General features: G+C 34.9%; 1 protein-coding gene across 7 annotated transcripts in view; it reads right to left on the bottom strand.

Annotated features, from left to right (window-relative positions):
- Positions 1-22,646, bottom strand: part of NDST4 (N-deacetylase and N-sulfotransferase 4) — a 499,153-nt gene that overhangs the window by 141,675 nt on the left and 334,832 nt on the right. For all 7 annotated transcript variants that reach the window (XM_037830542.1, XM_037830540.1, XM_037830541.1 and 4 more), the window contains 2 exons: positions 21,010-21,097; positions 14,221-14,375 (listed from right to left, as the gene is read on the bottom strand). In XM_037830542.1, the coding sequence (XP_037686470.1) occupies positions 14,221-14,375; positions 21,010-21,097 (243 nt within the window). The remainder of the gene's footprint in view (positions 1-14,220; positions 14,376-21,009; positions 21,098-22,646) is intronic.

Raw genomic sequence — 22,646 nt, forward strand, 5'->3', positions numbered from 1 at the left:
TCTGCCTCTTGAGATCTGCTGTTGTATGTTTCCATTGTGTCTTTCATGTCTTGTGTTGTGACTTTCTTTCATTTCCATAGATTCTACTAGTTGTTTTTTGAACTTTCAATTTCTGCCTTGTGTATGCCCAGTGTTTTCTTTACAGCCTCTATCTCTTTTGCAAAATATTCTCTAAACTTTTTGAATTGATTTAGCATTAGTTGTTTAAATTCCTGTATTTCAGTTGAAGTGTACATTTGTTCCTTTGACTGGGCCATAACTTCACTTTTCTTAGTGTAGGTTGTAGTTTTCTGTTGTCTAGGCATGGTTTCCTTGGTTACTCCAATCAGGTTTTCCCAAACCAGAATGGGCTCAGGTCCCAAAGAGAAGAAATATTCAGTATCTGGTTTCCCTGAGGGTGTGTCTTAGAAAATTGCTCCACCCTGTGATGCCTCAGGTCACTGTGATTTTCTGCCCAGCAGGTGGTACCTGTTAGCCTATAATTCTTGACTGTGTAAGGAGGTATGGCCATGTTCCCCCAGGCTCTGGAGTCTGGTTCTGAATGGAATGGGCCCCACCCCTTTCCTCTTAGAGAAGATAGACCCCCTAGGGGGAGGTCATTAGCATTTCAATGGTCTCTCTGCTTGTGCTATCTCCACCCTTCTCTGAGTCACAGCACTGGGAACTGAAAATGGCTGGGGCTTTCTCCACTGAGCTGAAAAACAAACAGATAGCCCCCTTCAGATCTAGTCCAACAGGACCCTCTGGCTCTCCAAGGTCAGTCGTCAACCAAAGCCTCTGTTTTTTGGGGATTCGTACCTGTAGTGAGCAGTTCACACATGCTACTTAAAAACCCAGTTGCAGCTCAGCTGAGCTATATTTGCTTGCTGGGAGAGAGCTTCTCTTTGGCCCCATGAGGCTTTGCAGCTCAGGCTATGGGGAAGGGGGCTCCCGGCTTGGATCTGCAGGTTTTACTTTCAGATTTTTGCTATGATCTTGGGCATTCCTCCCAATTCAGGTTGGTGTATGATGAGTGGACGGTCTCATTTGTCCCCCTGAAGTTATTCTGGATTATTTACTAGTTGTTTCTGGTTTTCTTTAGTTGTTCCATGGGGACTACTTAGCTTCCATGCCTCTCTATGCCGCCATCTTCCCCTGCCAGTTAGTAGTATTTTAACATTCTTTCATCAACAGTAACAAGTACTAGACCAATACAATGAGTCAATATGGAGGGGGGGAGGTGGTTAGGGGTATGGGAGGATTTGAGTTTTCTTTTTTTCTCTTTGTTTCTTTTCTGGCGTAATGAAAATGTTCTAAAAATTGAAAAAAAATTAATTGTGGTGATAGATGCACAGCTGTGTGATGGTACTGCAGGCAATTGTGCACTTTGGATCTTTGGATGAGTGTATGGTATGTGAAGAATCTCAATACAATTGAATTTGAAAAAAGCCATGGAGATTGAGAGGATATCAGTATTCAGAGTTGCTATATATATTATCAAAATACCTGATTTTCAACCAAAAATTATGAGATATGCAAAACATATTAGTCATTGTTCTCCAGAGAGAAAGAACTGATAGTATGTGTGTGTATATATATATATATATATATATATATATATGTAAGTATTAAGAGATTTGTTTTCTAGGAAATTAGAAATTGGCTCACATGAGCATGGGGATTGGCAAGTCTGAATTCTGTAGAGCAGGCTGCAAATTGGGAACTCCAATGAAGATTTCAGTGAATTCCCCAGGAGCGGCTGATTGGCTGATAGAAATTCTTCTTTCTGATTGCTGATGTCATTGGGTGAAATTTATTTCACTGCTAAAAGCAGTCTTCTGTGTTGATTATAGATGTAATCATCCATAGAAGCAACCAACTGATTGATGATTTAAATCTAAGAAATTCCACCACAGTAACACTCAGTCTAGTGTTTGCTTGACCAAACAACTGGACACCATAACATAGCAAATTTGATACATGAAATTAACCATCAAACAAAGACTGGAAAGTGTGACCCATACACAAGAAAAAATGAATCATGCAATAGAAGCTGCCTTTATGGTAGCAGGCAAGTACTTAAAAAATGTTCAAAGAACTTAAAGAAAAACATGCTTAAAAATGTAGGAAGGTATGATGAGAATGTCTCATCATCAGATAGAGAATACCAAGAAAAAGATAGAAACCATTAAAAAGAGTCATATGAAAGTTTTGGAGTTGACAACTAAAATAACTGAAATAAAAAATTTGCTAGCAGGGCTTTACAGTAGATTTGTACTGGCAGAAGAAAGAATCAGCAAACTTGAAGACAGATGATAGAAGTCATGCAATCTGAAGAACAGAAAAGAAAAATAATTAAGAGAAATGAACAAAGCCTCATAAAAATGTGTGACAATAATAAGTGCATCAATATACATGTACTAGGATAGCAGGATAGGGGAGAAAGGAGCAGAAAATGTATTTAAAGAAATAATACCTGAAAACTTCCCAAATTTGATGAAAAATATTAATCCGCATATCCAAGAAGCCAAATTAACTCCAAGAAAGATAAACACAAAGAAATCTAAGAGCAGACACATTATGGTGAAAATGTTGAAAGCCAAAAGCCAATAAAAATCCTTAAAATAGCAAAAGAAACACAACTTGTCACATACAAGGGAAACACAGTAAGATTAACATTTGACTTCTCATTAGAAATTATGGAGGCCAGAAGAAGTGTGATGACATATGCAGGTTAATGAAACAATCAAGGAAATGTCATCGAAGAATCTTATACACAGCAAGCCTTTCAAAAATAAAGGTGAAATAAAAACATTCCTATGTAGACAAAACTTGAGAGAGTTTAAACCTCAACAAGCAGAATACTAAAGGAAATTATTCAAGCTGAAAACAAATGATCTTAGACAGTAGTTTAATCTAAATGAAAAAACAGAGTGCCAGTTCAGGTAATTACGTAATTATAGACGAGAGTATAAATACATATTTCTTCTTCTTTCTTAACTGATTTAAAAATCAATTATATAAAACAATATTCACATAAGTGTATTTTTAGCCTATAACATACAGAGAAGTAACATACTTGACAATAACAGCAAAATAAGAGGTGGGTGGGAGAAAAGAGGTATTGAAATAAGAAAGTAACATAGAATGGTAACTTAAATCCATGACAAAAAGTAAAGAGAATTAGAAATATTATAAGGTTAATATAGCAAATGCTATAAGTACATATGTTCTCCTTTCTTAGACCTGCTTCCTTAAAAGACCAAAAATTATATAAAGTAATAATTAGAACAATGTATTTTGGGGATTATAAAATATATGGATATAATATGTATAGCAGCAATAGAATAGAAAGGGGGAGAGGGGACTGGAACTACATAGAAATAATGTATTTTTATCTCACTGGAAATAAGTTGGCATAAAATTGAAGTTGACTCTGATAAGATGTACATGGTAAGCCCTAGAGCAACCACTAAGAATAAATCACAAGGTAAATTAGAAAATACTTTGAAGGAATTAAAATTGTGATACAACATACAAAAACTTACGGGATTCAGCTAACCCAGTGCTTAGAGGGAAATTTATACCTGTATGTGTCCATATTAAAAATAAAGAAAGATCTCAAATCAATAGACTAATCTTTCTCCTTCAGACACTGGTTAAGAAGAGCAAATTAAACCTCAACAAGCAGAAGTAAAGAAATGAGGTGGTATGTCACGTTCAATAGGATGGCTGTAATCAAGATTACAAATAACAGTAAGTATTGGCAGGGATGTGCAGAAACTGGAAACCTCATACATTGTTTATTCAAATGTCAAATGGTGCCACCACTTTGGAAAATAGTCTGGAAGTTCCTTGAAAATTTTGCCATAAGACCTAAAAATTCCACTCTGGCATACATATACAAGAAAATGAAAACATATGTCTATGCAAAAACTTGTACAAGAATGCTCATAGCAGCATTACTAATGTGGAGTGATACAAAGTGGGAACAACCCACATGTAGAAATTGATGAATGGACAAATAAAAAGATGGTGCACCCATACAGTTGTATATTACTTGGCAATAAAAAGTAATGAAGTACTGATGCATGCTACAATATGGATGACTTGAAAATATAATTCTACATTTAAAAAATCAGTCACAAAAGACTAGATATTGTAAGTTTCCATTTATATGAAATATGAAGAATACGCAAATCAATAGAGACAGTAAGTAGATTAGTGATTGCCTAGGGTTGAGGGAGTTAGGGGAAAAATGAGGAGTGATTGATAATTAGTACAGGATTTCTTTTTGAAGTGATGAAAATATTCTAAAATTGTAGTGGTTTACACAATCCTGTGAATACAATCAAAATCATTGAATTTTACACTTTATATGTGTATGTGTGATATGTGAAGGATATCTCAATATCAATAAAGCTAAAAAAGAGGTTCCACTATGGTGATAGCAGTAGAAGTGTTGAGAATAGATCAGAGTCTAGATATATTTCCGAGTAGAGGCAACAGATTAGATGAGAGAGAGGTGTCACATGAATCCAATATTATTAATTTGGAAGTCTGTAATTGATATTAAGGTTGAGGATAGAGACATTAGGAGTTTAATCCTTTAGTTCATATGCAAATCTTTTTTTAATTAATGGAAGAATAAATGTGAGATATATTATACAGGATTACCTATCTACTTTACTACTAGTTAGACATGACAGGAAACCTTTTAAAACGACTTCCAGTGATCTGTGCTACCTGGTATTGGTATTCAATCTTTTATGTAATTCCCTCAAGTAGATTCTGGGCTGGATCTAGTGACTTACAAATAGGGTATGGTAAAAGTGATAGGATATTACTTTTGAAATTAGGTTATAAAGACTGTGCATGCATTCTCTCTCTTTTTCTTTCTCTTAGCTGCCTTAGCCTTAGCCCCAATGAAGCCAACTGCCATGTTGTGAACTGCCCTCTGGAGGGGTCTAGATGACGGGGAATGAAGGGCAGACCCAGTCAACAGCCAGTGAGGAACTGAATCCTGCCCAGAACCATGTGAGTGACTCTGATTCCACCCCTGTTGAGCCTTGAAATTGCTGCAACCTCAACTAATACCTTGACTGAATCTTTTAAGGACCCTGAACCACAGATACAGTTAAGTCACACTTGGCTTCCTGTCCTACAGAAACTGTGAAATAATTAATCCATATCAGTTTAAGTCATTAAGTTTTGGGGTGATCTGCTAAATGGCAGTACATAACTAACACAGTTACTGAAGTAGTTTACATAGATACACATACTACATTGGTATGTATCCCACAGGATCCCTCAAGACCTCATGTAATTGTCAAAAATGTTTTAACATTTTCTATGCCTGGATGTTTTGATTTTTAAAAATTTAAACTAAACCATTTATGCTCATATAAGTTTCTACTCCTCTTAGTGTACAGACTGTTTTATATATTGAGCATACAAAATACACTGTTTGCTATACAGTGAACTTTAAATCAATATTTAGTTATGGCTTTATTTTAAATTAAATATTTTTATCTTCTTTTAGATTTCCAATCTATTAAACACCCTACTAGTTACATGTTCATCATTTTTTCCCAATATCTTGCATTTGTCGCACAGTTCAAGGCAGTATACTGCAAATTTAGTGAAGATACAGATGTAGATGATATAAGAAAGCAGTCCTCCTCATCCCATTTCATTGTGCCACTAATTCCACTATCATATTCTTTTATTTTTAAAGTAAGACCACTTGCAACCTAGCAGAGTCAGTGTGTAGTCCATTATGTCATGTCAAGATTTTCCATAGCTGCTCTTTGATAAGTTTGTATTTCTATGAGAAAATCTAATATCAGAATTTTTCCTTTGTGACTTTTGTGTCTAATTATGAAAAAGTTATAAAGAGTTCATAAATATGTGAAGCATTTTAAAAGCAGAATTTGAAAATGTATATTTCAAGAATCCTCCAATTACTTAGTCATGAATAAGATACTTGACTTTCAGTAAAATATCAAGAAATAGTCACAAAATTATTGAAAAAGTTAGCAGTGAAGACAAAATGTTGATCCTTTATCTCTTCAGATTATTTTACATTCTGCTGTTAGTGGGTTGAAATGCTCCACTTGCTTGGAAATTATAATGAGTTACAGGTAAAACTTAAAACAATAGAACACCATTTCTTACTTCTTCCACAAATCTATTGTGGAATAAGGATAAATAATTCAGTTTTATGCTTCAGGCACTCTACTTTCCGTGACTAAAAAGGAGATATAGGCTAAATCATGGATTATTTTTGGTTACTTTTTCATCAAGCACTTTCATGTTGGTTAATGTTTCTAGTTTGCTTTGGCCTTTGGATGTCTGCTGCCATCTTTGCAGTTCTGCTTCTATTTAGTGGTATACTCAAGCAAGAGTATGGCAGCAAAGATCTATGATTCGTTAAAGGAAAAAGAAGCACTTTTTTTTTAAACTCACTCCATTGCCATGCCAAGTGTAGCATCTTGCAATTATCATTAGACCTATCATTAGATTAGCACCTTCTACACAAACATGCACACACGTGCATACCCTCACACAGCACACATGTTTAGGGATTAAGTGCAATGACAGATATACACAGATATACACACATACACCTACCTGTGCACTCACACTGCATATATATGTGTTCATGGATTAAGCATTAACTATATTTTACAATTATAAAGCTTATTACAACACGATGAAAGGGTAAAGATGCAGCCTTGTATTGTGCTTCTTTCATGAATTTTAGACATATTACAACAGATCCTGAACTCTATCCAAAAGGAGTTTGGAGGAATTCCACAAACAAAACTATTCCAAATGATGATTTAACTATTTTTGAAGTATCAACATGAAGGTATTAGTATGCCATTTGATTCATTTTTGGAAACTGTATGGGAACAACTGTGCTTTTGAGGATGATAAACCCTCTGCCAGCCAAGGTTATACCAAGGAAGACTGAGGAGTGCCAGGATGGAATTTAAAAAGGGATTTAAATACTTTGGTGTTTTATGAGCCCCAACTGCTTGTTTAGGTTGACAGTCTCTTTCCATAATTGCTTCAATTGCATCCAGATGAGTATTTAATGATGTTCATTCCAAATTTGTGAACCAACATTGTCAATGATCACAGAATTTTAGAGCAGGAATTGATCAGTGGCATTATCTGGTCTAGTACTTATGTGTGGCAGATGAGTTGATGTAAATTAATTAACTAAAAACTTTGTATTTGAAAGAGTAAAAAACAGAATCACTACCATCTCAGGGGAGACAAGTGAAACATAAAGACCTTAAAAGAGTTGCCTAAATTTTTGAACTTGTTACTAACATTCAGGACTAACATTTTGCCTGCCAATATGTTATTTAATGATTTCCTTATCCTATGCTGTCCCAATACTGTTGATAGCTTTGAGGTGTCACCAGATGTAGAAAGATAATAATGTAATAAGAAAGAAATATATTTCTTGGCTCTGCAGACAACACATATATTATGATGTTATGCTTAAAATAAATGTGGGGTTCTGAATGCCATTGTTTAAAGAATCCTGACATGTTTTACTGAGCTAAACTCAAGGAAGAAAAGGACAATGCTATTTCAGTATGTGTTTAACTGACTTCATTTTAATTGCAATATTTTGACCATGCAATATGTAATAAGTTATTTTTACAAAATATATTTATAGGCTGCAGTATAGCTCCTAGCCATGCTGACTAAACAAATGTAATTGTTCTGAATGGACTCTAAATAGCTTTCAACATTTCATTACAAAGCAATTACATCTGAGTCTTTCCCAGAGCTCTCGGCATGGCTTTCAAAAAAGAAATTACACAAACAGGTGAAATCAACCATTATGAAATATCACCTACAAGCTTAAAAAGCAAGGCTTCAAAGTAGAAGTGGAGTAGGAGAGATTTAAGCCAAGTGATAAACACGGTTTATTTTTCAAAATAAAAAGGTAAGTGTACTGAGGGAATTCAAGCATGCTTACTCAAGGCAAATTTATTTTTTTAAAAGAGGAACATTTGCCTAATTTTACAATGCTATGAAGCAGTGCAAAATTTATTAGACATTCCCTAAAGGTGAGTTGCAGACCAGTGATCCTGTAAATTCGTATTTAAAAATATATATTTGGCTTTCTTAAAATGATATGTATCTGCATACTATTTGTTACAGATTGAATTGTGTCCCCCTAAAAGGTATGTTCAAGTCCTCACCCTTTCCTCTGAGTCTTCTGAATGTGAACCTGTTTGGAAATAGAATCTTTGAAGATGTTATTAGTTAAAATGAGGACAAACTGGATTAGAGTAGGCTGTAATCCAGTATGCCTGGTGTCCATAGAGGAAATATGCACATGGATAGGTAGGCAGAGAGAGAAGACAGCCACATGACAGAGGCAGTATAGAGTTATGCCATGACCCAAAGAACTCCATGGACTGCCAGCCAGCCACAGCCAGAATCCTATAGACTTTAGAGGAAACATGGCCTTGCTGACCCCTTGATTTGGACTTCTAGCCTCCAGAACAGCAACACAATATGTTTCTGTTGTTTTAGTCCACCCAGTTTATGGTACTTTGTTACTAGCAAACTAAGACATTCTTCTTTATTTGGAAAGGTCATGACTGGTTCAAGATGTTAATTAACAACTGAGTGTTTACTGTCTACAAGGTACTGCTCTAAGAACTTTACATGAATCTTCACAACAATCCTGATTTAGACAACACTGTTATTCTCATGTTTTTGGATGGAGAAACTGAGACACAGAGAGGCTGAGTAACTTATTCCAAGTCCAGCAGCCACTACTGGGAGGCCATGATTCGAACGTGGGCACTCCAGAGTCTGAGTCCAGGACCTGAAATGCTTTGTCATGCTGCCCATGCGGACTAACTGGGGTCCTGTGTGCAGATCTCATTAGGGAAGGCCAGACTCTGACATGGATCTGGATATCTAGAGGTGGAAAGAGGAATGTGTCATTAATGTAACAGGTAAAACTTTATAAAATATCATGTCTTCTTTAAGCCTTGGGTGTACACCTCCTATCAGGCTTTTAAGAAATGAAACACACCAGGAGTCACACAGTGAAAAGGGAACATAAGTGTTCCCTTTAAGATGGGTTTGTAGCAGGGGACTTGGAGTCTTCTGGTGATTCACCAGCCCCTTCTGATTACATAGCCATTGTGTGACAATTGGAGAGTGTGCACATGGGTAATTTTTTCTGGGGAACAGACTTCAGCCTTTCATTAGATTCTTAAAGCGATGCATGGCATAATTAATGTTTAAAGCAGGGGTGGCAAACTTTGTTGGTAAAGATCCAGATAGTAAATATTTTAGGCTTTGTGGTTCATATAGTCTTTGTCACAACTACTCAACTCTGCTGATGTAGTATGAAAGCAGTCACAGAAAATGCATAAAGAAATGAACATGGCAGTGTTCCAATAAATATTTATGGACATTGAAATTTGCATTTCAGATACTTTTCATATGTCACAAATATTATTCTTACTTTGATGGTTTTTTAAAAACACAAACCATACAATGAAAAAGGCATCAGAGAGAACCTAAGATGGCAGCTAGGAGAGACAGGGCAAAAAAACACCTCCGTGAAAAATACTAGACAAAAGCCAGAAAGTGACCCAGAACACCAGTTCCAGCGATGCATCAGCTGGACAAGGTCTGCTAAATCTACAGGGACCATGCACTTGGTGAAACCGGGAGTCTGGATTCTGAAACGAGTGAGTAAGCTGCTGAATTTCTGGCAGCCATGCTGCAGTGTGGGGAAACAAGGTTGGCATTTGAAGGTGGACTAGTCCTTTTTTAAAAAACCCAAAAGCGGCTGCAGATACGGCAGCAAGAACCGCACAGTGAAGCGCGGCAGGAACAGGCTGTGCGAACACCGCAATATCTGGCGTGGAAAATAGCCTTTCGTGTACCCGCTGCTAACTGCCTCGGAGCAAGGAAGGCAGAGGTTAGCCAAAAGGGGAAAAAAACATGCCCCTTGCAGCCATCTTCCCAGCTGGCTGGGAACGCTCCTGCCAGGTGCCGGAGCCACAGCCCAGAGCCACACCAAAAAACCAGTGTGACAGGAAGTGTTTCCAGCAACACATGCACACACCACAATATCAGGCATGGACAATAGCCTTTCGTGCACCCACAGCTAATTGTCCCAGAGCTGGGAAGGCGGAGCTGTGTGAAAAGGGGGAAATTAACATGCCCCATACAGCCATCCTTACAACAGGCTGGGAACGCACCTACACGGCCCGGTGGCCCAGAACTTTCCCTTGAGGGATGGCATGCATTTGTGATGTAGCACAACCTTCCCTCAGCAGAGGTCCTAGAAGGGCACGGCTTGGAAGAGGGACCCACTAGGAAATCCCAGGAACCATATGCCAATACCAAAGACTTGTGGGTCAGCAGCAGAGACAATCTGTGGTGAGACTGAAATGAAGGTTTAGACTCTTGCAACAGCCTTAAATCTCCAGAAACACCTGGGAGGTTTGATTATGAAAGTTGTCGTCCCTCCCTAACTGCTCAGAGACACCACACATTCAGGGCGGACAGCACCAACAACACACCCAAACTTGGTGCACCAATTGGACCCCACAAGAATCAGAGCCCCACACATCACAAAGACAAAGTTGGGGAGAACTGACTTGAGGGGAATAGGTGACTCACAGATGCCATCTGCTGGTTAGTTAGAGAAAGTGTACAAAGCTGTAGATCTGACAAATTAGAGATTCATCTTTGAATAATCCTGTATATCCTAAAAGAACCCTATCATGTTAAGCAAATGCCAAGAGGCCAAAGACAACAGAAAATTTTAAAGCATATGATAAAACCAGATGATATGATAACCCAAACCCAAACACCCAAATCAAAAGATCAGAGGAGACACAGTACTTGGAGCAATTAATCAAAGAACTAAAGACAAGAAATGAGAACATGGCACAGGATATAAAGGACATGAAGAAGAGCATGACACAGGATATAAAGGACATGAAGAAGACCCTAGAAGAGCATAAAGAAGAAATTGCAAGAGTAAATAAAAAAATAGATGATCTTATGGAAATAAAAGAAACTGTTGACCAAATTAAAAAGATTCTGGATACTCATAGTACAAGACTAGTGGAAGCTGAACAATGAATCAGTGACCTCAAGGACCACAGAATAGAAAATGAAAGAACAAAGAAAGAATGGGGGAGAAAATAAAAAAAAATTGAAATGGACCTCAGGGATATGATAGGTAAAATAAAATGTCCAAATATAAGACTCATTGGTGTCCTAGAAGGGGAAGAGAAGGGTAAAGGTCTAGAAAGTGTTTTCAAAGAAATTGTTGGGGCAAACTTCCCAAACCTTCTACACAATATAAGTACACAAAGCATAAATGCCCAGCGAACTCCAAATAGAATAAATCCAAATAAACCCACTCCAAGACATGTTCCGATCAGACTGCCAAATACTGAAGAGAAGGAGCAAATTCTGAAAGCAGCAAAAGAAAAGCAATTCACCGCATACAAAGGAAACAACATAAGACTGAGTAGTGACTACTCAGTGTCCACCATGGAGGTGAGAAGGCAGTGGCATGACATATTTAAAATTCTGAGAGAGAAAAATTTCCAACCAAGAATACGTCATCCAGCAAAGCTTTCCTTCAAATTTGAGGGAGAGTTTAAATTTTTCACAGACAAACAAATGCTGAGAGATTTTGCTATAAAAGTCCTGCCCTACTTCAGATAATAAAGGGAACCCTACCAACAGAGAAGCAAAGAAAGGACAGAGTGAAATGGAAAAAGGTTCAGTACTAAAGAGATGCAAAATTGGTTCATTAAAGGATATTAAGAGAGAGAGGGAAAAGATATATCTGACAAACATAAACCAAAGGATAGAATGGCTGATTCAAGAAATGCCTTCACAGTAATAACATTGAATGCAAATAGATTAAACTCCCCAATTAAAAGATATAGATTGGCAGAATGGGTCAAAAATATGAATCATCAATATGTTGCATAAAAGGGACTCATCTTAGACACAGGAACACAAAGAAATTGAAAGTGAAAGGATGGAAAAAATATTTCATGCAAGCTATAGCCAAAAGAAAGCAGGAGTAGCAATATTAATCTCAGATAAAATAGAGTTTAAATGCAAGGATGTTAGGAGAGACAAAGAAGGCCACTACATACTAATAAAAGGGGCAATTCAACAAGAAAAAATAACAATCATAAATGTTTATGTCCCCAACCACAAAATACATGAGACAAACACTGTCAAAACTAAAGGATGCAATGGATGTTTCCACAATAATTGTGGGAGACTTCAACACATCACTCTCTCCTATAGATAGATCAACCAGACTGAAGACCAATAAGGAAATTGAAAGCCTAAACAATCTGATAAATGAATCTGATTTAACAGACATATATGAAACATCATATCCCTAATCACCAGGATACCCATTCTTCTCTAGTGATCATGGAACTTTCTCCAGAATAGACCATATGCTGGGACATAAAACAAGCCTCAATAAATTAAAAAAAAAAATTGAAATTATTCAAAGCACATCCTCTGACCACAATGGAATACAATTAGATGTCAATAGCTATCAGAGACTTAGAAAATTCACAAACACCTGGAGGTTAAACAACAAACTCCTAAAATAAATGGTTTATAAAGTAGAAAGTAGGGGAACTAGCGATAGAGAGCAATTAATGAAGGGGGAACGATAACCCAATGAGAACAGATAAGCTACTGTGGGTAAACTTAATGTTCTGGGAATGCCCGGGAATGACTATGGTTTGTTAATTTCTGGTGGGTATGGTAGGAACAAGTTCACAGAAATGTTGCTATATTAGGTTATTTTCTTGGGGTAGAGTAGGAACATGTTGGAAGTAAAGTAGTTATTTTAGGTTAGTTGTCTTTTTCTTACTCCCTTGTTATGGTTTGTTTGAAAGGTTTGCTTATTGTATATCTTTTTAAAAAAATTTTTTTTTGATATAGTTAATTTAAAAAAAAGTTAATTAAGATTAATGACAATCAATGCAGTATATGATACTGGAGTAGATCTAAGAAAGGAGGAGAAAAGCTCAAAGGGGGCATAAGGAAAAATTGGAACATAGAATTTAAGCTTTATATCCATATTAATTTTGTTGAATTAACTGCAGTTAAGTTAATGACATAAGTGAATATCCTTGTTCATAGGAAATGTACATGGAAGTGTTATGAGTTCAAGGAGTATGATATATGCAACCTGCTCTCAAATGTTCAGAAGGTGATAAATGGGTAGATAGATAATTGATAGACAGATAATAGATACAGTTGAAAGAAAGAGGAAGGAGGAAGGAGGGGGAAGGGAGAGAGGAAAGAAGGGAGGAAGGAAGGAAGGAAGAAAGGAAGGAAGGAAGGACAGAGAAAGAAAGGTATTGCAGAGGTAGCAAAATGTAAAATTGGTAGTTACGGGTATCTGGGGGTGGGGGGATGCTGGAGTTCTCTGTATGGGGTTTGTATTGTATTTGCAACTGTCCTATATGTTTGAAATTATTTCAAAATAAAAATTAAAAAAAAAAAAGACTTCAGACCAGATTGGACCCAAGGGCCACAGTTTGCCAACCCCTGGTCTTAATCTGTGGCTTTCAAAGCATAGACCAAGCAGCAGCAAAAGCATAGGAGAACTTGTAAGAAATGCAAATTCTCAGGCTTCTTCAGAGATCTACTGAATTAAGAATTCTGGAAGAGGGGCCTAGGCCCCTGTGCTTTACAAAGACTTCTGGGTGAAACTGATACACGCTAAAGGTATGTTTAGCATATATAAGTTTGAAAACCACTGGTCTAAAGTCATTGCTGATGATTCAGTTCACCCATTCATCTATTCATTCTTTCAACAAATGATTTTTGAGAGTTTAATTATGCTTCACCTGACATATGATGGAGAAAGTGCTATTTTTTCATCTTCATGGATGCAAGAATAATCATAGGAGATTGCAACTTTTTGATAATGACCTACACTTTGAAATACATTTTATATCATGACCCAATACATAAACACACACATAACTGAAGCATAGTACCTTTAACAGTACCTTAATACATATGATGCCTTAATACATAGGATGCACTCTGGCATTTTCTATTCTATACCACTTCCATTGGATCCACGCCCCCCCCCCCCCCATTGATTTATAATCCCCTAGTAAGCCACAACTCATTCTGAGCGATACTGCAAAAAAATATACTCACCAGGGCAAATTCCTTGTTGAGAATCATCTGCTCCACCAAAGAGGACTCGTTCTGGAAGAGGTGAGGCTGCATGTGGCTCCACATGTGAGGAAACCACCAGAACTCATCCACAGACCGAAGCAAAAGGTCATCTCCTTCATCTTCCTCTTCAGTCCCTACAAAACATGAAGTTAAAAATGGCTTAACTGAACAGCTCATCTAGCTTAAAGGTTATTCTTGTGAGACTTTGGCTGTTCTTCACTCTACTGATACATTGATCCAATTCTGTGTCGTTTTAATCAGGAAAAATAGGGCAATAGTCTCAATTACATCAGAGGCAATGGCATTAGGGGTTGGGCTGGGGTGAGGTGGATGTGGCCAGCCCCAAGTACAGACGGTTGTTTTGTTTAGAGCTTTTGGGGGTATTTTATCACTGCTATTGCTTCGCATTGCCAGCACATGGTGATAATAAAAACCAGATATACATTAGTTGGTTTATTTTTGTTTTAAAATTATCAACAGGCAATTAATTCCCCTTTTTTTTGCCTACACAGGGAAAACTGATCAGAGATGATAATTCCTTTTTTCTCTTAAAGTTTCCTGCTTATAAGTTTAAAATCAAGCTTAAAACTTAGCTAATGATGTTTGTTGATTACAAAAATATATGCTTATTGAAGAAATGTGAAAAGCACAGACAAAAGAAATCCAAGCCCCCCACCCCACAACAAACAAACAAAAACTATCTTCCAGAGCTAACCAGTGGAGACATTATTATGATATCTTTTTCAATTTTTTTTTCTATTTTATTAAAGTTGAGCTCTAGCTCTTACTGCATACATACCTTTCTGTCCTTACATTTTTACCTTAACATTATGACCACAAACATGTCCCATTTCAATACAAATATTTCATAAATTAAATAATGAATATTATAACTGCTTATAATAGAAAATTATCTTAGGAAATTGAAACTAATATTAGTTTCTCATCGCCTATTAGGCAAATTTGATAACAGCACCAATTCAGAGAAAAATCATTTGTCCTAACACAAGTTAAAAAATTATTTAAAGGGAAGTCATATGTTTGCAGCTATTCAAGAATATTTTTGCTGTATTAAAACATAGATTTTATACAATTTTATGATATTCAGTCCAATCTAAAAATCTGTGAATCAATAATATAAGAATTGATTTATATTTGGTCTCTAAATAACTAAATAAATGGGTAAAGTAAAATAAATTCTGGCTTAAAGTGTGGAGCATATTTAGTTGGCTTCCTCTTCTATAACAGAGTACATATATAGGTGGGTGCTTGATTTTATATTCTTTATAAAAATATTAGAATTAGTAAAATAAAAATATAGAAAAATATAATATTCTTTATTTAAATTAAGTAAATAAATAATAAAGGTCTTTCTAATAGCTTTTTCAAAATGTTCTATTTGTGTAACCTTTAGTAAAGATTTCATTCATCATGAGGATGGTACTATGCCATGGTTAAAGCACATATTTGGTGTCACTCAGTAGCTAGGTTAGAATCCCTATCTCTGCCACTTAATTAGCTATGTGGTCCTGGGAAAGTTAACTTCTCTGAGACTTAGTTTTCTGATTTAAAATGGGGATATAAATATCTACTCATAGTTTCTTAGTGAAGAGCCAATGAGATAAATATCTTAAAGCATTTAATAATAATATTGTGGCTTGCAGCTAGTAAGCACTTAATAAATATGATCTCTTCTTTCTTAAAAACAGTATCTTATGGTTTATATCTGTGTTTTTTTGAATTTGTATGTCTACAAAAAATTAAATTCTTTAAAACATCATCTGCTTAGATTAAAAAACTTCTGAAATCAGGAATTGGGGCCCTTAACTTGCCCTGTAATTTGCTCCTTCACCAGAGCTGTAAGTAAATTAACAGTATAATTGTCTGTATTAATATAAAGGCTGTGAACTTTAGAGACTTCATATGCTCCCTGATGCGTCTGCCAACTTTTGTGCGTATTTACATATATGCATTTTCTTGGGATATAATACATTTTCCATAGTCTTCAAAAGGTGTAAAGATCACCACATTTTAATTAGTGTTTTGACACCATGAGTTGCTGCTACACGAGGAGTAACTGGAAGTGATAAGTCAAAAAATGAGATGAGCAGACTACAAAATCCTTAATTTTTATTCATATTAGCTAAAACTATTAGTACTACAGAGTCACAGTCTATTGACTATCTTAGTTAATATTTTAAGGATTTCAAATATTGAAATCCAAATGAAGAAGAGCTTTACACTGCCTCAGATGGATTTTAAGCAAAGAGAAGTGTTTATGTTATAGACCACCAGGTGTTTTTCTTGGCCATGATTTAGCAGACTGAGGCATAGATTATGAAGAGTTCCTCTATGTCACACGCAATGAAGGAGTTGATATTTCTCCCCACACTCCAGAATTTCCTGTTGAAACATGCTTTGAGTATAGCAAGTTTGAGATATGCTTCCACTCACTTTAAACTCCACTGCTTGTTATTGGAAGTGGCAGGAAGAGAATAATGCATACTTGACCAGGAAGGATGTCAGTTACTCACTTTAAAGAAAATTTTGCACACTAATGACATACATAAACAGATGCATGACTGATTATAAAATCTAAGTAATCTTGATACCAGAGATAGGTAATTTATAAATAGTCCTCAAAAGTTTGAGAATGATATTTATAATGTCCTTTTCCACCTAATGGATTAATTTCCTGTCAGTGTTTTTCTTATTTTATATAGACCATATAACTCAAAGCCACATGAGCCAGGCACAGGACCCTGGGAAATACCTTAATGTTTCAAATGTTTTCAAATCCAACTTAATGAAAATATTGAATTTTGGACTCCCTGCAAATACACATTTTGCTACATTTATGCATGCTTAAATTATGTATGAAAATATAATTTGCAGTTCATAAGTGACCACAGTTAATACAAATTACAGACCGTCAAAGTATTTGTGTTCAGTTTGAGCCTTTAACTTCTAACCTGCTCTAGACTATTATTAATTAAAATATAGTACTTTTTTGTACTTATTTAAAAATTATGCCCTTTTACATTTCCTGATTCCCAGAGAATAAAAAGTGTTTTAATTCAGAAGTAAAATTTTTGAAGAATTCATTTCCTTATTATCATTTCTGGTGGATCTGTGTTAAGAAACAATAGTGTGCTTCTAAAAGTTCTTTAAGTCTGCCAAAATAGAAATAAGTTTCACAAGATCTGTACTTTAGGTTAATTTCCATAAAGGCCCAGTTGTAACATTAAAGTAAGATAGATAAAATTTCAGTGTCTGCGTCAACTCTTTTGTACAAATTTCTCCCTTACATTTGCTAGTTGTGTGTGAAATATTGTAGTTCCTAACTGGCAAGATGTTTCTCAATTTTCTTTATGCACTGAGCCTGGCACACCTCCATACAGTAGGTATAAAATAAGGGGCTTTTAAATATTATACTAAATAAAAAGAAAATATGGTGATTAAAATTGAATAAAAGCTATATATGTTTCCAAAATCAGAAAATAGAGCCATGTGAATTGTTTATTTTTTTATAATATTTGATTATTATACAAAAATAATTGTAAAAGTAACATTGATAATACAATAGCACTTAAAAATGGTAGTCACTATTCCAGGTGAGATAGACATTATTATCCTCATTTTTAGATGTAGAAACTGAGGAACAGAGAGGTTAAGTGAACTGTCTGTTTGTACATAGCTAGTAAAATGTTTCTGGACTTGTACACAGGCAGTCTAATTTTAACACCCAGTCTTTTATCTAATACTTTATACAGCAAAAGCCAAAACAAATAAACAAAGCAACCAAAGAGAAAGAATGCAATGCATTTTTTACTTTGATGTTTGAAGATTAATAGTCTTATATAAAGGGTTATTTTTTGTAAAATAAACTCTCATGAAGTCCAATATTAATCCAATTTACAAATATTACCCATGAAGTAATTAATGATAAAGTCATATTCAATTTATTATTAATTTCAAAGAAAGGCAATGATTGTTACCAGAAATCACATCCCATGAAAAATGATTTGAAGCCTTCCATCCCTAGAAGGCATTTTAATACTATAATGTACCTATTTTTCAACTGAGGTTTCATTTGTGCAATTCCAATCAAGCTTTAAACATTTCCAGACTAAAATATTTTATTCCAAAATCCATGCTTTTTTTTTTTTTTTTTTTTTTTTGACCTAATCTACAGTATTTCCTTTGTCTTTCAATTTGGCACCTGTGGGTGACTGACTTTTAGGAAAGACTTAGCAATATGCTTTTTTTGGATGAGACTGTTTTCAGTTTATGAAGGACAGAGAATCTGAACAGGAAGGAATATGTGGGAAATACACATTAGTGAAGCAGTCTAAGAAATGCAGAATCAATCATTATTACACTGGGCATATGTGATTAAATGTCTTCAAAACAATGAGGCTCATCAATCAGCAGCCTCAGTCATTGGGAAATCAGATCAACCTGGGAGAGAATCGAGACAGTCAATGAGACAAGGCCATCTCCTCATGACTACACATCACAGGTACTTGCACAGGTAAGGAAAGCACTTCCCTGAATTGCACTGTTTTGTCTACCTACTTAAACTCCCATATAGGAATATAGGAATGTGACCAAAGGAGGGTGAGGAATGTCTTCATGAGAGTAGATGTCACTAATGTTTAACAATGCATTGGAAGAAACCTCGATTGCCCCGAATGAGTTAATACATATTCAACATAACATGATTACACCCCTGAAATACCTTATGGATTCATTTCAGTGACAAAGTGGAAAGTTAATTAAAGCTATCTATGTGAAGAAAATTAAACATCCAGTTTTTATAAATTTCTACATTGCTTAATTTCCAAAATGCACTATCAACACAATATAACATATTCTATTTGAGTGTTTCTTTCATTATTTTGATAAGGTTAATTTCAACATAAGGAGTCAATAAGGGTAAATTAAGAGAGAATTAAAATATGTCTTTATCTTCCTTCAAAAACTATAACTGTGTTATTTGATATTAACTTGCCTGTTGTTTATTTCCTAGTGCAGAAGTCCTGTATACATGTTCAAGATTATAGAGAAGAAATGGTAAGTATTATAAACAGCTATCAACATTTATTCTGCAAATGTCTGGCAGGCTTGATAGGTCTGAATATGAAAAGCAAATAAAAACTGAGGCAGTTATCCAGATATATTCAAGCCAAAAGAATGGCTTTACTTATAGTATAGAAGCTATTTAAGACAACATAATATTGCTTGTGTGTGAACCCTAAATAATTCCCCATTTATATACCCTGCATTAGAAGATACATCCTTTGGAGGTTTTCTGCTTTATAACTTCAGAGTCAGAGCTTCTTAGGCCTGAACTCACTTCTTCAGGGTGCTTTTGAAAAAGATTTACAAAACCATGTCTATTTTCAAAATTGCAAGCTGGAAGTCCTTTGCCTGTTCAGATAAGATGACCCAAATCTTTTTCAGCAAACGACCTTTTAAAATATGCAATCATTTGATATATCAGCTGGTTTAAATACTATTTTTCCTTCTATTACTTTAAACAGATTTACATGTTTCAAAGCAGGAGAAAAATCATTAAGGAAAAGCCAATAAAACATTGACACTTCGATATTCTAATAAACCGTGCTGAGATTTTACATTAAAAGTCTCTTTGGGTAAACAGCTGCATTTATGATAATTAAAGATTACCTTTGCATGGGATATTTTTAATGAGTCAATAAACTGAATGCATGCATGGAGAATACCGTGAAATGTTTCCACTAAGATGCTCTGAAGAAACAACAGTGAAAGCTCCTAAATGAAGCATTTAGCTCACAGCCCAGATGCACGAGTGAGAACAGATTGTAAGTATTCCCCCAATACATGCCCCAATACATGGCTTTGTGCTATTTTTGCCATCATTATAAAGTAATCTATTTTAATCACTTGGTTTTGCTCAATTCTAGTGCCAGACATTACAATGCTAATATTCTGATAATAAAAATCAAATTCTGGAAGTGCAGATGAGTAAAGAAAGAAGTTACAAATATCAGAACATAGAGTTGTGCATGAACACTGATCACATTTTTAGAATTTGTTCAGAGACTGGGACTGAACGAAGTGCAACTGTGACTAGATAGAGATGAAAAGAAATACAAGCCAGATTGTGATGGTTTTAATGTATTCTGGTCCAAATGAGCAATAACATTTTTAGAAAAAAAATCATTCAAGGAAAGGTAAGTTAAGAAAAATACCCTTAAGTCTATTAAATTTCTTTGAGATTATAAGATTTCTCTCTTATCACCAGATGTTTCCCGAAGGAAAATAATACATATGAAAATATCCATTGCCTTGACTTTCTTCATCACCAGATGTTTCCCAAAGGAAAATAATGTGTACAAAAATATCCATTGCCTTGACTATCTGATAATTTTTAAATGTTGTCTATTATTGTTATTAATATTATTAATGTTATTTTTTATTTATATTTACTATGCTTTCTACTTAGGCAATGCTGAGAGACAAATTCAATAGTCATACTTAGAACAGTAGTTATAGTTTCTTTTACTGGTTAAAAAAGTCAATTCTCTTCTTCATCTGCCCTTGATTCTAACAGTATTTGCCAAAGTAAAGAAGCTCATTTATTTTGGATTTGGCTATTCATATAACATGTCCAAGTTTTTCCCATAATTAGTCTGGAGATTCTATTCCTCCTACTTATGGAACATTTAAAATCCTATCTTCTATTTATATGTAGCTGCCTGTGAACACAAAGCTCCTTCTTACCTGTGTGGTAAAACTTCCCTGAAAATCCAAGGTTGAAGGTAAAATTTGCAACCTGAGTGCGCAGTAAATTTTGAGTCTCTAGTAATGCCTGAAATAAATAAGAAATTAACATGATTTTAGAAAGATAAATATGAAAGCTTTGGGATGCCTCTTTTGAAAATGTGCGTGCATGGATAAAACAAATAATTTGGGTGTCACTGCTTTTTAGAGCTTAATGGGAATTGTTACATGCTCTTCATAGTTCAGGTATCATTATTACTATTATTACTACTATTATTATTATTAAAGGTCACCAAATTATAAAGCAGTTAAAGTTCTAAGTACATTGTAAGTTGCTGAGAGGCAATTCTTCTACTGCATAACACTGAAATCATTTTTCATTTCTGTCTGAGACATTTCCTGAATTTCAGATTATTATATTTCCTTTCCTTGGGGAAAATTTTTCAAATTGTTGGATGTAGACAAGTCTTGTAGTTACTGGTAAGAATAGAAAAAGAACTTCTTTTTGAATGGAAATCTAATAGTTTATTTCACTCTACCTCCTCAACATGTTTTAAGGCATAATTTTTTAGTTGAAAGCTTGGGTTATTTGTTTACAAACTAAAGAGCAATATATATTATATACATATATTGCTCACAAATCAAGACATATGAAAAAAGGAGAGGATGGGTAAAAAATAGGTGCCCTTTACATTACTAATTACATGAAGAAATGTTATTTAACAAAGGTATCAAAATTCCCCTAATTTCCTAGAATTGGAATCATGGTATGTTCATTTCTTGTTTGTAGACAAGATAAGTAAACACTGATAGTAGTCTTAGAATCAGAATGTAGTCGTGGAAATTTTCTGCCAGTATTTCCTCTGCTACTGTTCCTATATCAACATATGTAGCATAATTCAGATCTCATATCCTCAGGCTTTTTAGTCTGCTTGACTCAGAGTACTTTTTCTGTTTGTTTTGTTTAGGGAATTTTTTTATGGGCTTACTTTGTTCTGACAGAAATGAGACACTGATTTCAAACTAAAGATATTATTTTTCCCCAGTATGATTTCTTTTTTATTTTGCTAATTTTATTTTAAAGTTTCCAAAATTTACAAGTTTTGATTTTTGATTACTGCTATCCATCTGTTAAAGTGAGTGAAGAGCCAGAGGTTTAGAAAATTTCTTTTAAGCATTAATTACGGTGGTTAAACATTTGCTTCATAAATTTGTGAACCTAACTTTTTATCCTTCTCCCCAGTTAAGGAGTCTCCTATAAATTAGTTGATTTTTAAAAAAAAAAGTAGAAATGAACAAGTATCTAAAAGGTTATAAGCTATATAGTTAGAGGTTATGTAGGATACCATTTACATTGAGTGAGTATAATCCTGGCCAAGCTTATTTTTAAAATTATCATTTAAATGGACAAGGAAAAAAACAGACCCATTAGTTTAACACAGTTATATAAAATGTAAAAAGAAAGTATTCTCAAAAGGAAACACTGAATATTAAAAAGAGGGTGGGGTTAAAAATAAAGTCTATTGAACTAGTTTAGCTTATTGGTAAACACTGTGGAATACAGCCTTTAAAAAGTATATCATGCATCTCTTTTCTTTTAGTTAGTTCTTTATATGGCTTTCTTATTTTTTCAATAT

The sequence above is a fragment of the Choloepus didactylus genome, chromosome 3 (assembly GCF_015220235.1).
Source record: "Choloepus didactylus isolate mChoDid1 chromosome 3, mChoDid1.pri, whole genome shotgun sequence".
In the NCBI taxonomy this organism is placed as follows: Eukaryota; Metazoa; Chordata; class Mammalia; order Pilosa; family Megalonychidae; genus Choloepus; species Choloepus didactylus.